General features: G+C 36.7%; 1 protein-coding gene across 5 annotated transcripts in view; it reads right to left on the reverse strand.

The window, feature by feature from the left end:
* The window catches only part of PIGK (phosphatidylinositol glycan anchor biosynthesis class K), a 98,849-nt gene that overhangs the window by 41,935 nt on the left and 41,068 nt on the right, over positions 1–15,846 (reverse strand). For all 5 annotated transcript variants that reach the window (XM_080601507.1, XM_080601506.1, XM_080601503.1 and 2 more), the window contains one exon: positions 12,609–12,781. In XM_080601507.1, the coding sequence (XP_080457633.1) occupies positions 12,609–12,781 (173 nt within the window). The remainder of the gene's footprint in view (positions 1–12,608; positions 12,782–15,846) is intronic.

Below are 15,846 nucleotides of genomic sequence, written 5' to 3' on the forward strand. Positions count from 1 at the left end.
ATTCAACATTCATTTGCCCAAACAATGACAATTCATCTTTTTTGATATGAAAATTTTCCTTCATTTTAGCTTTTATAACCAGAAACACATTATGCTTCTTGACTTGGACGGATTACTAACATGTAAATTACTGGTATTTCTGGTTATATTGACTTTCTGATTCTCTATTACCTTTTTTTCTAATTCAGTTTGAAAAGAATCATACCTAGAAATTATACTTTTACTTTACAAAGACAATTATTGGTGACAATAAATAACATTCTATAATTCATTTCACTTCACTTAAGTTATTTTGTTTCTTCTCACGTTTCTGGTGAAGTTAGCTTTATTATATAATTAGTCTTTTCTCCAATTCTGATTACGTTTAGCAAAATAATCCGATCGCTAGATGAGCACAGTAGGCACAAAATGCATTAACACATTAATTAATCCCTGTTTCAATTTATGTTACACTATCTTTACTGAGACTCCAGTTTGCTTCAATGCGCAGGTTTCATATTCATTTGGCACATTAAAAGAAGGTGGGATTTCCTCAGTAGGTGGGATTTCCTTTCTAATGATATCTGTATCAGCCTTAGTTTCTATAGCTTTCTCTTATGCTCAACCAGATATAGGCAACAGTCATAGAGAGATTAAGTCTGTTCGTAGCTGCATTTTAAAATAAAATCATTTACATGTAAAATGAGCTCCCCCTCACCCTTTTATTTCTAGTCTCAATATATCTTGTAGAAGACAGCTATTTCAATTAGACTTCATTTTATGTCTAAAGAAAGAGGGAAGAAACAGTTAAGAAACCAGAAAGAAACAATTATTTAGAATATCTAAAAACTCAACCAAGTACCTCTTGGGTGATATATTATCACAAATAAATTCCATGTCAGACTACCAATCACTATGATTCTAACACATCCTTAGCATCTATTATTACCCACCATAAAACCCGTGTATGTGTACACAAAATTCAACACAGTGATAATGATAATCTCTTAATAATTACACTGTAATTTTAAATGTTTTATATTTAGTATTAGACGAATTTAAAAACAGTCATAATTTGGCACATAATTACCAAATGACTCATGTATACTCCCTCATGGTGTTAAAGAAATCATTTTGTTTGCATAAAACCCTGATAGTCCAATATAATACAAATTTTGTGACCAGTAATGGAAGCTGTCTGTTTGCAGAACACGTACACCACCAGTACAATTTTTTCCACATCCCATCACCAAACTATAAAGGCCTCCCCCATGGCCTTTCAACAGTCCGTGTTGTTAGAAGCTTCCCCAAGAATTGCAACAGCGGAAGCTGTTCTCAAGGTCTTTTCTAGATGTTGGCTCATTAGTAACTGAACAGACAACCACACATCACTTAAAATACAACCGATTCCTATAATATATTTAGAGTAACCCCTGAACTAAGCCACCTTTCAATGTATGGCATGGAAAGTCTTCCTGCCACAGCTAGAGCACTTCTTTCTTCTGCCCTTCCTAAACTACTTTATAAAGTCACAGATTAATATGTAGGCTAATGTTTTTCAATAGTGTCATTAGATTCATGTATCAAGCAGGAATATTCTGTTTTAAGGAAAATTTTCCATCTAATCACATTTTTGTGCATATGTACAGCTTTCAGTTCTAAAACATTATAGTATAGTGTGGATTTGTCCTTTTTTTTTTTTTTTCCAAAAACAGATACACCATATATTTTTATGGAGACATTTATAAAAGCTCCTAAGCACCTGATAAGATAGAACTCAGCTCAGAATATTTTGTAATAAATTATCTATCAGTAAAAACTGTATCAGAGGGAAACCACACACAAAGGAAAAGGGAAGCAGGGCACTCTATTTGACAGCTAAGGAAGAAACAGAGGTTATGTCCTCTATGGCTGAGATTCAGAGCAGTTTCACTTAGTGGCTGTTCTGCTCCAATTCCCCAGATAAAATTTAGACCTACAGCAAGCAGTCTTCATTCCTATTTTATTCTAGTGGGTAGTCATGGCTCAGACTCTTAAATAACCAGTAGAAAAAAAAAAAGCTAGCCAGTGGGGAACTATGAAGTTTAAATATTATGTTACAATTAAATTCAGATAAACTTTATAGTAACTACAGGGTTCATTATTCTGCTCTCACAAACTGAGTCATAAATTGCTAAATATGTATAGACGTAACTTTTGTCCTACTATTTCAAACAAAAATATTACTGAAATTTTAGAGCAGATGAAAAATGCCTATGGCAACATGTCTCATTTGCAGGTAACACAAGACCAGAAATCATGCAGGAATACAAGTAACCCTTTCTGATTTTTACCTCATCACTTAATACAATTATAATACGATATGCAGTACCCCACCTGTAAAATTTAAACAGCTACTGTGGAACTACAGGACAAACATACCCTTATCTGCTTCTTTCACACTTTAAAATAATATGTCCTATTGCATTGAAAAATCTATCCACTCCTACCCTTCAGAGCACCATGCTACGCAAGAGGAAATTTAGATGTACAATCTGCAAGCCAGATTTGCCCCTAGTCTAGGAAAGCTTCTGCCAGCAGCACCACAGCCCTGGACTGCAGTTCCAGGAAGTCAGCCATGGGGAAAACACATTGGCACGAAGCAGCCCCAACCCTCCTGTCCTCTAAGAGCCCGTCCAGGCTCTGCACAAACTGAAAATAAAGTACTGCTGGCCAGCAGGATGCCTTCAGCCGCTCTGGCTAGCCAAACTAGCAAGTCCTAGCCACAGATTAACTCTGCCCTCTCCATGATACAATGCCCTCAGCAGGGAGCAGGAAGACCATCTGTTCACTCCTTGCGGATAATCTCCCTCCCCGAGAGGGCAGCAGCTCTGCTGTGCCAGTGGAGTATAAATTATACAGACTAACAAACTACCTGAGACCAGCTGGCCCACAGAAAATGTACATTTTAGTCGCTTTTTCTGATAGCCAGATTGGCTTTTCTAAGCAGAAAAAGCAAGCCCAGCTTTGTCTTAAAAACCTGCAGTGTCCCAGGCCAGCAAAAACACCTTCACTAGTGGTTAACCCGATGGGGCTATGCAGGTTACTAATGTTAAACGTCAATTTAAACACTTTGCAGAATAAGGATAAGCAGTACCCTGCTTTCACAAAGTACCCTTCCACACTCCTTCTGAAGCTGTGCGAATCCCAACATTTGTCATTCACCATCTGTCACAGATAAACCAATAATCTAGTTAATAAATATTTTTAAAAAAACATTAAGATGAGAAACTTCACAGAATGAAAACATACATTTAGTTGATTTAAAGACTATAATCTGCTGAAGTCTCAGAGTTTAGCAAAGTTTTCATTATACTTTGCTTTGAATCAAAGGATACCCTTTGAAAATATACACACAGCCAGCATTGTGCCATCTTTTCCACTGTATCTGGGCCCTGCAGAACTGATTTTTTTTTCATTTTTATTTTTTACATAGCAATACGGAGAAATTACATGGAAAACTACTGTAACATTGAAAATCTGCCAACAGGAGTCAGGAGGAAAGTGCAACATTGTTAATTGTTGATTTCTAATCAAGCATTCTCTCAACATTAGAACAAATTTGTATGCCAGCAAGATTTCAGCAACATTTTTTTTTTAACCAGGAGGAACAGACACTTAAACCAGCTATCATATAATTTGAGGAGCTTATGCTAAAGCAGCTGTATCAATGGTCAGCATTTTCTCCTTGCTTCCCTACAACGAAGGAAATCCTAGCCTCCACCATGGTCTTGTCTTCTCCTGAGAACTCCTGGAATGAGCCGCATAGTGTGAATACACAGGGGGCAGGAAGGGAATGCTCTGTCTGTTTGCTTCCAAATCCTCATTCCTGCCAGTCACCAAAACGCTACTCAGGTGACACTGTGCCTTCACAAATTCTGTACCGTACGTACAGAGTGAAAGGGGAATTCCCCAAACATAACTGTTGGGTTCCATTTATATTTTTTGCAAGTCATGATTTGTCTTATTCCTATGTTCACAAGAAACATAAATACAGTTTGAGTATACAGAAACCTAGTAATTTCAGTTTGCAACAAAAAATGTTTGTTCTGTTTATGATATGGGAATGTACTGCCTTCAGTGGCACTACTTTTGATACTACATGACAAAATATGAACATGCCTGTACACATATATATACACAGTAGGATCTTCCAGATGATTTTGTGAAAGAGAAATCCTGCCTGTATTTATGTTCCAAATTGGATTTGACCTCTAGGCAGATGGATAAAGGGTTTTCATGCTTCTCAGTTCTCTTTCAATATTATGTAAAGTTGGGGCCAATTTAGTCTTGCCTTTTTAACAGTAACTGGCACAACAGAGGTGATCTGTCACCGTTCTATGACAGTTGAACATCCATATAGTTGCCATTATATTCCCTTGCAGTCGCAGCAACCTCTGAATAGCAACTGGAGCCCATTGAAGTGAGTTTGCTAGAACTCAAAAAATAAATAAATGAATACTACAACATATCCAGTCTCTGAACAGCAATTCTTCCAACTCCCTTTGTATCCCACTTCCCTCTTCCTTTTTTTTTTTTTTTTTTAAACAGGGTATGCCAAACCCCTTATTATGTTTCATTACTTTTTGTTTGTTTCTCCTGGCATTTACCAATAGCAACCTTTTGTGCAATCACAATCTCCTGCCTGCAAAAAAGCTGAATAAATCCTATTTTGCTGTAAGTTCTTTGTTTATAATTTTTTTTTCCTGTAAAATCAATCTTGCCACAGAGTTAATATTCTGCTGTCCAACAGATTTCATACAATAATCTTAATAGAAGCTCGGGCACTTTGGTAGACATATTCAGCATCTGTTATTCCTCCTCCCACACCTTCTATAGATTTCTGATATTCTTGACCAAGCACATAAAACAATACTATTTTGTAAAGTAATATTAAACAGTGTTCAGCAAACCATCTGTAAACGCACTTCTTTATGTGATCAGAATTTTCTTTTGAAATCACCTCCAGTTTTCTTTGTCCTTTGATGTGATTGTGGCTTCCTCGCTCTCCCCTTGCCAGAAGCTTCCAGCAGTCTATTCAAATAGCTAACTGGACTGAAAAGAGATGCCTAGCAATAATGCAATGCTTTTTTGGATTTCAGCTCTTCTTCTCCTCTCAGAAAGTACATTTATACTTTTTCTTTCCTTTTTTTTTTGTTTTGTTTTTGCTGAAGAACTAAGACCCTTACTACAGTCACTGTGAAGTGTAACGTGAGTGTTACAGAGTTTTCAGAAATAAGCAGTATAGAGAAACTTCTTCCTATCTTTCAGATCATCTCACAGCTTACTAAAATCAGTAACAGGACTTCAAGGACTTAGGTAATAAATTTAATAGCCCTATGACAAGAACTTTATTCCACCCAACACATGACTCAAAAAAAAATCAACTCTTACTGGGAGGGCTGGGAGATGCCTATAAAGATCATTTTATGGTCTTTTAACCATCAGTTACATAAATGTGTTGTGAAGGCAAAATGCCCCTTCCTCCTCTACAGTTTTGGACAATATATGAATTTTCAGTGGCAGAAATCTCTGACCATCTGGAAGGTAATCCCTCAGGCACTCAAAAAACAAGGGTAAGCTTTTTCACAATATCAAAACAGTGAAAGACTAAGAGCACTTGCATGTGCTTTAATCCCATATTAAAAAAAAAAAAAAAAGCAATGTTGTTTGAGCCCTGGAGACTTAATTGTTTGTTACGTGCACAGAAGCATTTCTGGGGCATAAGGAACTGTAACATATGCTTGGCCACTAAATTCCAGAGACATAACAGTCTAAGACATAACAAAATAACTGTTTGAACCCACCTTCTCGCTTCTGTTGCCCCATTTTTCTACTCCCTCAACATTTTCTTCTTAATCACACAAAAAGTATGTAATAAACTTCTCACCTAAGAAAGATCAACAGCATCTTTGGTACTTTTGATAAGAATTATAAAATAATAATAATAGAATTTTATTGAAATGATCATGCTATCTCAAAGCCCTGGAAAAAAAATTTACACGGAAATACTTCCTGGTCAGACCTATGTCAAACACTACAATTGTCTGCATGGTCTTCTTGAATGGCATAATATAGAACACAACTACATAAGTACCTCCTTGAATAGATATTAATTTGAATTTAGTGCCTGGACAGCAAAGCAAGATCAAATCATGATCTCCATGTAAAGAGCACTAGACTGTCTAAAGAGCACTTCAGGGGACTAGAATTAGAGAAAAGCCCACTCAACTGCAAAAATAATAGCAGGTAAAGATCACACAAGGGAGAAAAGGTGAAGAAGGAATAATGAGACAAAATAAGAATGCTACATAAGAAAGGTGTAATGAGGAATGGGTAAGCAGTGGAATAAAAACCTTGACTGAATATCCTACGATTCCTAGATATTCTCAGCTATCTAGGTGTTAAAATCTGCTGGGTTTACTGAAGACCTCCTAAAGCTGACATACTACAAATTTAGACATTACTTGTCTGTTCACTGAAACTATTATGCGCCTTCAGTTAATTTGTACTAGTAAGTCACAAAGATATGTATGAAGTTCATAAAAATATTGTCACTGATTTACATGCGCTTTTCAGAAGACTAAAATGACCTTTGTGAAGTATTCCCAGTAAAAGCACCTCTGTGGACCAACAGATTTGTTTTGATGTTAATGCCTATTTAAACTGCATGCAGATTCAGCATACTATATGTAGGTTCAGTAGAGCAGCATTCTACTGAAAACAACACAAAATGACAGCAAAACAACCTGGCACTAACAATTAAAGCTTTGTCAAAGAAGAAATGCTGGATGTCATATAAATCCCACTAGAAGTTGGAGGAAAAAACATTCAAGATCAAAGAAAACCTGACTGAAGATACAGTTTCGCAAAAAAACACAAGTAAACTCTGGCAAAAGTACAGTTCAAAAATCCTTTCAAATAGATAAATATAAAACATCTTGCTAAATAGGGAGTATAATTATCAAGCATAATACTTCAGTGTATCTGAAGTCTTCCCAACACAATTTACACCTACCTATTCTTTTTGATAGTCATCCTTACTTACTTTATAGTGTTGTTATACTAGTAAAATTGTATCCAACTATATCATTTCTTCTACTACAGCCATTGTATTAATATTAGTTGCATTTGCTTGAAGAGTTATTTTACACTAACAAATACAGTAGTGTGTACATGCACATGTAAATGTATACACACATTTCTCTGTGGCTAGGCAAGCAGAGAAAAAACAAATGTATTTACTAAATACTTTAAGAAATATACCGATAATATTTAACTGTAATTATTACTTCACCAATCTTTTTGAATTACATGTAGGCTATTAAAACACACATTGATCAAAAAATCCAGTTACGAATTTATTTTGTTAGAATGGTAAGGCATTAGAGGAAAATATACTACATGCATAACTGATCAGCATGTTTTATGAATACACACACACATATATATAACCTTCTGAAGATGTTTTCACAAAAATAACTCTACTTGGAATTAACAGATTTGTAACCCCCTGGTCAATTCACTACAGATTAGGGGCCTACTGTATTATGACTATTTATTTATTCATTACATTGAAATTGAAATGCTTTACATCTCCACAAAGTTGTCTGACAAGAAAAGTGCAAAATAAAAATCTTACATAACCTCCTGAAAATTCAGTCTAAGTAAAAACCAGCAATAACGATAATAATGATAATTGAACTCATCCTTCCCCTCCCCATCCAACGTCACCCTCAAACTGATCAGGTGGCAAGGAAAGAAAACCCCAAACCCTAAATCAAGCACAAGCCACTCCCCCACCTCAGCACTCGCTGCCACCTCCTGGTGCCCGCCCACAGGCCACAGCCAACTCACGGCATGGCAGGAGCAGGCCCCGTGCTCGTGCTCGGCCTCTGCAGCTGGGTCCAGGCCGTCCCCAACAGGGCCGCAGGCAGCCCCCACCAGCTCCTGCAAGGCCCAGCACCTGCTGCCACCCCAACATAAACGTGGTGGTGTTCACCTTCGCCTGAAGAATAGGTAGAAAACGCGAAGAAAAGCTGACGTAACTTTATCAGCACCCTAACAGCACATCAGAATGCGAATGAGAACTGGGAACTTCTCTGAGAACAAGGGCTTTCAGAATTAGTTGTGGAAATCCCTTACAAGGCTTAAAGAATTATAAAGCTGAGGCATCTGGTCAGAAAATAATGGTGAACAAACCCAGACTCTTATTTTAGGAAATGTTCACTGAGCTACGCAACTTTTACTAGCCAAAACGAATTACCTATTAGCTCACAAACTAGATCCCTATGGATTCAGGAACACACAACAGCAGCTTCACCTATTACGCACATAAAATTGAAAATAACTGACAAAAGAAGAAAGAACAGGAAACAGACAGAAAACAAGAGTCACTATCAAAAAACCAGATTGAGACAACATTAGCTATTAACATACTGCAAATGAACCAATTACTCACAATTATTCTCTATTACACAAGCGTCCTTCCTAACTCAAGTGGCCAATTTATTTATTTTCAGGAAAACAGTCACTGATAGGAGTGCCACAATTCATCTCAACAGAATTATTAAATATGAAGCCCAATTCTCAAAAGCAATAAAGCTAGGAAGGTTTTATATGATGCTGTCTTTAATTCACTTCTTACCATCCTCAGGAGAAATACTCATCCCCAATTTTTTATCAATGCTTCCTGCTGACACACTTTTCCCTACGATAGGAGCTGGAAAGGAGAAAGCATTCTAATTGACTGTGTAGTCACAATCCCGGTTCGAGAGAGACACTCCTGGTTTACCAAATCCCTAAACTCTACAGATCTTTCTCCAAAGATGTTGGATTTCTTTTACTCCTCATGCTCACTTTTTGTTATTTCACAGGGATTTAGACTCACAAAAAGAATCAGGTGAACCCCCAGAACACCTACACATTCAGGCATTTTGCTAAAAATGGCAGCTACAAGCCCAGTCAGGACTGAGGCAACTACAGAAGAAACCCTTTGAAGTGAACATAGCTTAGGTCGAAACTGCTATGAAGAAAGGAAACAACAGAGGATTCTCTTTTTTTCCCCTCCCGTCCTTTTTTTTTTTTTTAAAAAAAAAAAAAAAAAGCTTTTACTTGCAAATAGTCACCTACCACTAAATGGACAGAAAGAAATGCTATTCTTTTGGTTAATTAGTCATTGTTTCTTTGTGTTAGTTCAACCCAAGCCAAAGGAAACTTCAAAGACCTCACTGTCAAATACCTCGGCTTGTGCTCAACATAAAGCTGCCAATTCTGAGCTGGTTGCACAGGTACAGGGCACGCTGAGCTTGGGAGTAGAGCCGCATTATGAAGTAATTCCTAAGGAAGCGTGTAAAAATGAACAAAGTTCTACTGAAGAGATTTGGCAAAGTCACATCAGTGGGTTGGATGAAAACTTGTACAGTCTGCCAACAGTGCAGTCCTAATACACGTTCATATCTCACAACAGCATCTTCTTTACCCATTATCTGTGTAATCAGTTTTTGTTTGTTTCTTTAAATAACATCCTTAGCTACACACATGACCCTTGCAACTTTAAAGCAAATAAATCAGACCTAAAGCGGTCTACCCTAGGACTGGATCAGAGCTAGAGTCTGTATTTCGTTTCCTCCTTTTGCTCTGTAACACAAATATTTTGTAGCGCTCTACTGCCACCAGTATGTAACAGAAAAAGGGAAGAAGTATCAAGCTAACACTGAAACAAAGAGGAAATGATTCATAAAGGAATGCAAGCAAGAGAATACATCAAATGTTAAAAATAAAATCTCTACAAAGTATCTTTTAGAATAAAACTTAACAAATACAATATAGAACAAGGAAAAGATTTAATATTATGCATAGATTTTGTTAGAATAAGATCTGCACACTCAGATTTACAGTAACTGTAATGCATCAATATTTGTATTAGGGTGTATAGACTTGATTTCTGTATCAGACACTTAAGGGCAAATACATATGTTTTTGTTAAGGTAAACCCGTAAGGGGTACAAGTTCAATTCTACATGACCTTTTTCCTCTTTGCCCAGGCTTTTAAAAATGCTATTAAGCTTGAATAAGATTATTCATGACTGGTTTGAAAAGATTATTAAACTCTGGTCTTTGTGGATCAATGTAATCAAGATGAAAATTCATTTAAAAAAAATCTAACATTTGGCATCAATATAAACTAAAATGAAAACAATATCCTCACTACACACTTTCTAGAGAATAAAAAAAATCCTTCATCCTAGAATTCCAAAAACAGCATAGGAAAAAATAGCAAGTAATGTATTTAGCTAGCCCAAGAAAGCATCCTGTTGTACAATTCATAAGCAGTTCATTCAGTTAAGCATTCTGGTAGGCTTAAAAACTAAGCTTATGAAGAGTTTACTTACTATTCAAGTATACTAAAAGCAAAACAACATTTAATTAGAGTGCTAACCAGAAGATTTCATAATCTATCAATTTTACTGGGTTTTTATTTAAAAAAATTAAAGCTGAGTAATGATCTCTCCCAGTGATACCAAAAGAATAAACCAGTCCATGTTATTCCCATCTTTCCCTGCCTATTTCATATAGAAGTGCAATCTGGGGTGTAGGCAGACACCACATGCCCAAAATGCACAGAACGACTGAACTAACACTGATGATATAAGAATATGCACTCACATTCTTTCATTCAAGGGTCAAACTTCCATTAATTTGGGACAACTTGGGTAGCATGTATGTAAAAATCACATAATTTGTGAAGTTCTGAGTTCTTAACCTTAGAAAGGGATGTGTAAGATGCTTATACCATTCTTTAAATGAAAAGAGAATACCCATTTCTTGCAGAACAGATCCTCCAAAATGGTAATTTTTAAAAACGTTATTTAAATTTATAAGCACTCGAAGCTAGAATTCTTCTTTGTTGTAATGAGACAGATCTCTGTCATACCAAGAGGTACAGTCCCTGGGATTCTCTTTAATTTATTAAGCACTCCTCACCACTATCTATATGGTACAATTTTCCAGCACTTTTCTACAAAGCCCATACTTTCTTCTTGATTAAAATATACTCTCTATATAATCTCCCAAAGTGGTTACAAGAAACTGAAAACTTAGTTTTAAAAAAAAATCAACCCCCTATCTGAATATAGTGCAATGAATAACTGTTCTAAATTGAGCAGTCACAGAATTAGCTTAATCACTATATGTTTGGTACTAAAATGCCCAATGCAGATAAAAATAAAAATATGAAAATAAATTGTAAAATACACTGAGTGTAGGATTTTTAATTACAAAGGCCAGAGTTACTATTATCTTTAAAATTAATGAAATTGATATCCACTAACAACTTCTTTGATTTGAGTGATAGTAAACAACAAGGTAGATAATAATTTACATAAATTTATGGGTTGAAAAATATTACATCCCTGGCTATAGCTGAATAGTTTAATTCTTTTTTCCCCCTCCTAGAGGAGGGTATCATGAAGCATAGAAGATTTACTAGAAATGGAAGAAGTTCAACACCAGATAAACTCTGCAGTACAAGCACATCTTCCTTTACATGTTTCCAATAGGTGGCAACAGAATACCAAGAGTACAAAGGAGTTTATAATTCTTTCTTTATCCTCAAAGGAATGGAATCCCTGTTATTTCTATCAACTAATTTTTCATCAGCAACTTCATTCATGTAAATAGTTGCACGTCTGCAACTGAATTTCTCAGGACAGTTAAAGCCAATAGGTAGAGAATTTGCAGAACAGAAACAAAGCATTTATTAAGGAAACCTAGCTGCAGTGAAAACAACCAATAGTTTAAAGTCAGAGCTTATCTGAAGGAGTAAACTTCCACAAACAGGAATTTCCAGTAATAAAATGTTTCTGCACATGAAACTATCAAAGAAGAAATAAAATTTTATACTATTTTGTTATTGTTTGGTTTTGACCAAGACACCTTCGTCTCTAGCAGTATTTACTTACAGGATGGAATAAGGGGGGTGGGAATTTTTAAACAGAAAGTAAGTTTTCAGCTGATAAATCCCAACTTTATCAGTAGTAACAGTCCATACTGACTCCCTGATTCTTTGAACAGCTGTAGGAAATTGACAGGAAGTCAGAGTTCTTCTTTCCTTGACAGTTACAAGACCTTCGTTTGTTTCTGCTGCACAGAACTATACACATTTATTTTTGCTATTACAAATCTTATGAGAAGTGGCTGAGGGAGCTGGGGTTTTTCACCTTAGAGAAAGTTCAGGGGAGACCTTATTCTACTTTACCATTACCTTAAAGGAGGTTGTAGCTCTTTTCCCAAGCACCAAGAGATAAGACGAGGGGAAATGGCCTCAAGTTGCACCAAGGGAGGTTTAGGATGGATATCAGGATAAATTTCTTTATTAAAAGGGTTGTGTGGCATTGGAATAGGCTACCCAGGGAAGTGGTTGAGTCACTATCCCTGGAGGTCTTCAATAAACGCATAGATTCAGAACTTAGTAGCATGGTTTAGTGGACTTAGTACTAGGTTAAAGGTTGGACTACATAATCTTAAAGGTCTTATCCAACCTGAACGATTCTGCCATTCTAAACCAAGTCTAAATAGTGAATACTTACTCATTTTCAAAGCCAGCTAAGTCACGGTCCAAAGAAATTGTCTCCGTCGTAATTTCCACCTTTCTTACACTGCCAAAGAAGTCTGTTATGAGAACATTTTGAGGGTCTCGCTGAAAGAGATCGGTTCGGTGTCCAGGTGTGGAAACACACAAACTTTTTGGACAGACCTGAAACTGAAAACAAAGATGAACAATCATACCATGTCCCTCGTTGATTAATAGTCTCTTCAGGTACTTATCAAAATGAAATTCTTATATAAGAAAGATAAATGTCACACAGAACTTGCAGTAGCTTCAGTACAAGCTCCACAGCTGAAAAAGAATGATTGATCAAAAACATTAAAAAGCATAAACACCTTGATAATGGGTTTCAGAAAAACCTTAATCTTCACAATTACCCACACCAGTTTAGAAATGTTTCTGCGAAAGCTAACCAATTACCTCTGATTGATTAAATGCACAAATGCATTTCTGAATATAGAAGCAGCAACACTGCTATAACCTTCCAAAAAGCGTAAGTTGGTATAAATTCTTCACACTTACCAAAGGGAGGCAGGCAAGATTAACAAGCCTTGACAAGTATCTCTCAGTAAACGCTTCAGAAATGAAGCAAGAATTTAAATTTTGACTGGGAAAAAAAAATCTTTTTCTTATTTCTGGTTTACAACCTATGAATTAATGTAGAATGAGGATCTTAAAATATGAAAGGTGTCTTATGTATACTAAGTTCACATAGACACACCTGCAACACCTACAAATTAGCTATACACTTTACTATTTGTTTTATATACATGTCAGTCCACTATCTTCAGCACACATTCCAACAGTTGGAAGATAAAACCAGCAATAACAAATTAAACTGGTTTCAATGGACTCAATTCTGTATAGATTTGCAGAAAAATATGTAGACATAATAGTGATGGATTTGTTGTAGCATTTAAAATATCTCACAAGCAGCATGCCTATTAAATAACAAGACTGTTACATATCCAGCAGATATTCAAGGCAAAACCAATGGATTTTGGACACCATGCTTTTTTGCACAAGTCCTACCACACTGACCCAAAAGTCTCTAACATTTGCTACCTGGACAGACTGCTTATTTCAAGGGATCTCCTAATGCATGTAGTTAAACTTAATAAATAATAATTAGTTTGTAATTTTCTTAGTAACACTACATTGCTTCAAGTGCCATGAAACGTAACCACCGGCCTCACTCTCTGGAGAAAGCTGAGTTCATGTCTCAGTCCTTAGAAGGCACTGCACAACCAAACGCACGGCCCTGCTAGACACAGGCACAAGACAAACAATCCCGCTAGATGTGGGTGCTAGGTGTACAGTGCCCCGGACAGTTTCTCCACCAAATGTGGCTGTCCATTCAACTGCCTCATGGACAGCCTGCAGACCACCTGCTAACACTGTAGGCTATGCACGTCCTCATGTGTTCCAGCAACAAAGAACATTTAACTGAGCAGATTCACCCACACAACTACAAAGGGTGCTCATCTTCCTAAAGATTAAGTTTTCCAAATGATTTTCACAAACTGGTCCATGAGTCACAGAATGTAGAGCTCATACACCCTAATTATTACATCATGAGTCAGCTCTTAGGTGATTGCACTCTTAGGGCAGAATCACAGGTCCTAATTGGCTCAATGCAGATGCAGCCTCTATTAGCCCAGTTGCTGACTAACCAGATCTCTAAGTTTCAGTCCCATACCTTCTAGCACAAGTTCTGTGCTCAGCCTGACACAAAATACACGGTTTGTGTGGCTCTTCTTAGGGCAACAGAACCCTACTCTTAAAAGAGTTTCTCAGAGATGAAACAATATACCCAGTTCGTCGTCACTGAGGACAGATTCTGTCTCTCCATTCTGCTCCCATTACAACATCTGTTTCATACCTAAAGTCTAAGCCTGTAAGTCCAGGGAGGCTTCAGCTTCAGCTCACTTTCCAGCTCAGCTTCACCCTAACTGATGGATACAAGCACACAGACCCACTGGGCTGTTTGTTAATGTTTCCCATCTCTCTTGTTGGCAGAGTATCATACAGCTGCTAACCAAGAGAGGAGCAGATCCAATCTTTGTTATCCTCCATGTGAAGCGAAGCTGAATCAGGCTCGTCAGCATCATGCTGCCCATACAGAAGATGTTTGTCAGTACTCATTAACACTGTTTCACAGTTTCACCAAAAGACAACACATTTTCTTCAACTTAGCTCCACCTAAGGGCACAAACAAAAACTGTCTTCTAAAGTAAGCTATATAACCTAAATATTTATTTTGATAAATATATCAGATCCATTGATCTACGCTGCAGCTATCTTTTTAAGCGTACTGGCTAGAAAAGCTACAAAACATGAAGAACTAATACTTTTATGTTCCTGTACCATTAACACCAGCATAACTCTAGATGATGAGAATGAACAACTCAAAAAATTATGAATGATCTTTCAATGCAGCTGCCTTCTATCAGCTCCAAACAGACTCTCCAACTGCAAGTCAAAGGTTTACTGATCTTAGGCAACTGTTGCAAATAGCTTCAAAGGCATCAGAAAAACCTGCTTCCCAATTCTGCTTTATGTTAGCTAGTAAAGGCACAGAAGCCCAGTGATCTTTTTATCTGATAGCTTACTGAACTTTTTGCCTTGCTGGTCATGGCAAATACTTTCATTTCATTCCTAAAACACCAGCTTCAAGTATTTCCTTCTTGCCCTCAACAAATGCATTTTAAGAGTGAGATCTGCACAAATCATTATGGCAAACTTAAACAGAGAAGGGATTTAATCACCGTTCTTTAGAGCTTTTACTTCACCTCCACTAGACTCAGCTGAGAGTATCACATATATGACACTGCATGAAAACACTGTCTTCACGGCCAGAATAAATCTCATCATGTGCCTGCCTCAGCCTACCTCCTTCCAGCACACCAGTGGCATTACAAACAGAACTTTTGCATTTTATAAAAAGGTTTTTTCTTAAAAAAAGGAAAAAAAAAAAAAAGAAAATTGATTCCAGTATAGAAATATTTTCACGGAAAGAAAGTAATAACAAAGATGAATTTAATCTAGACCTGTCAATACTAACAACAAAAAGAAATATAAGCTCAGACAAATTCAAATGAAAAATGACATGCACAGGTTTACCTGTAAAGCTGTCCAACCACTACAGCAAACTTTCAGTATAATAATTCTGTGCTTTCACAGAGAGACTAAACACTTTTCCGGATAACATGCCTTAG

The sequence above is a fragment of the Anser brachyrhynchus genome, assembly GCF_964034855.1.
Source record: "Anser brachyrhynchus genome assembly, chromosome: 8".
In the NCBI taxonomy this organism is placed as follows: domain Eukaryota; kingdom Metazoa; phylum Chordata; class Aves; order Anseriformes; family Anatidae; genus Anser; species Anser brachyrhynchus.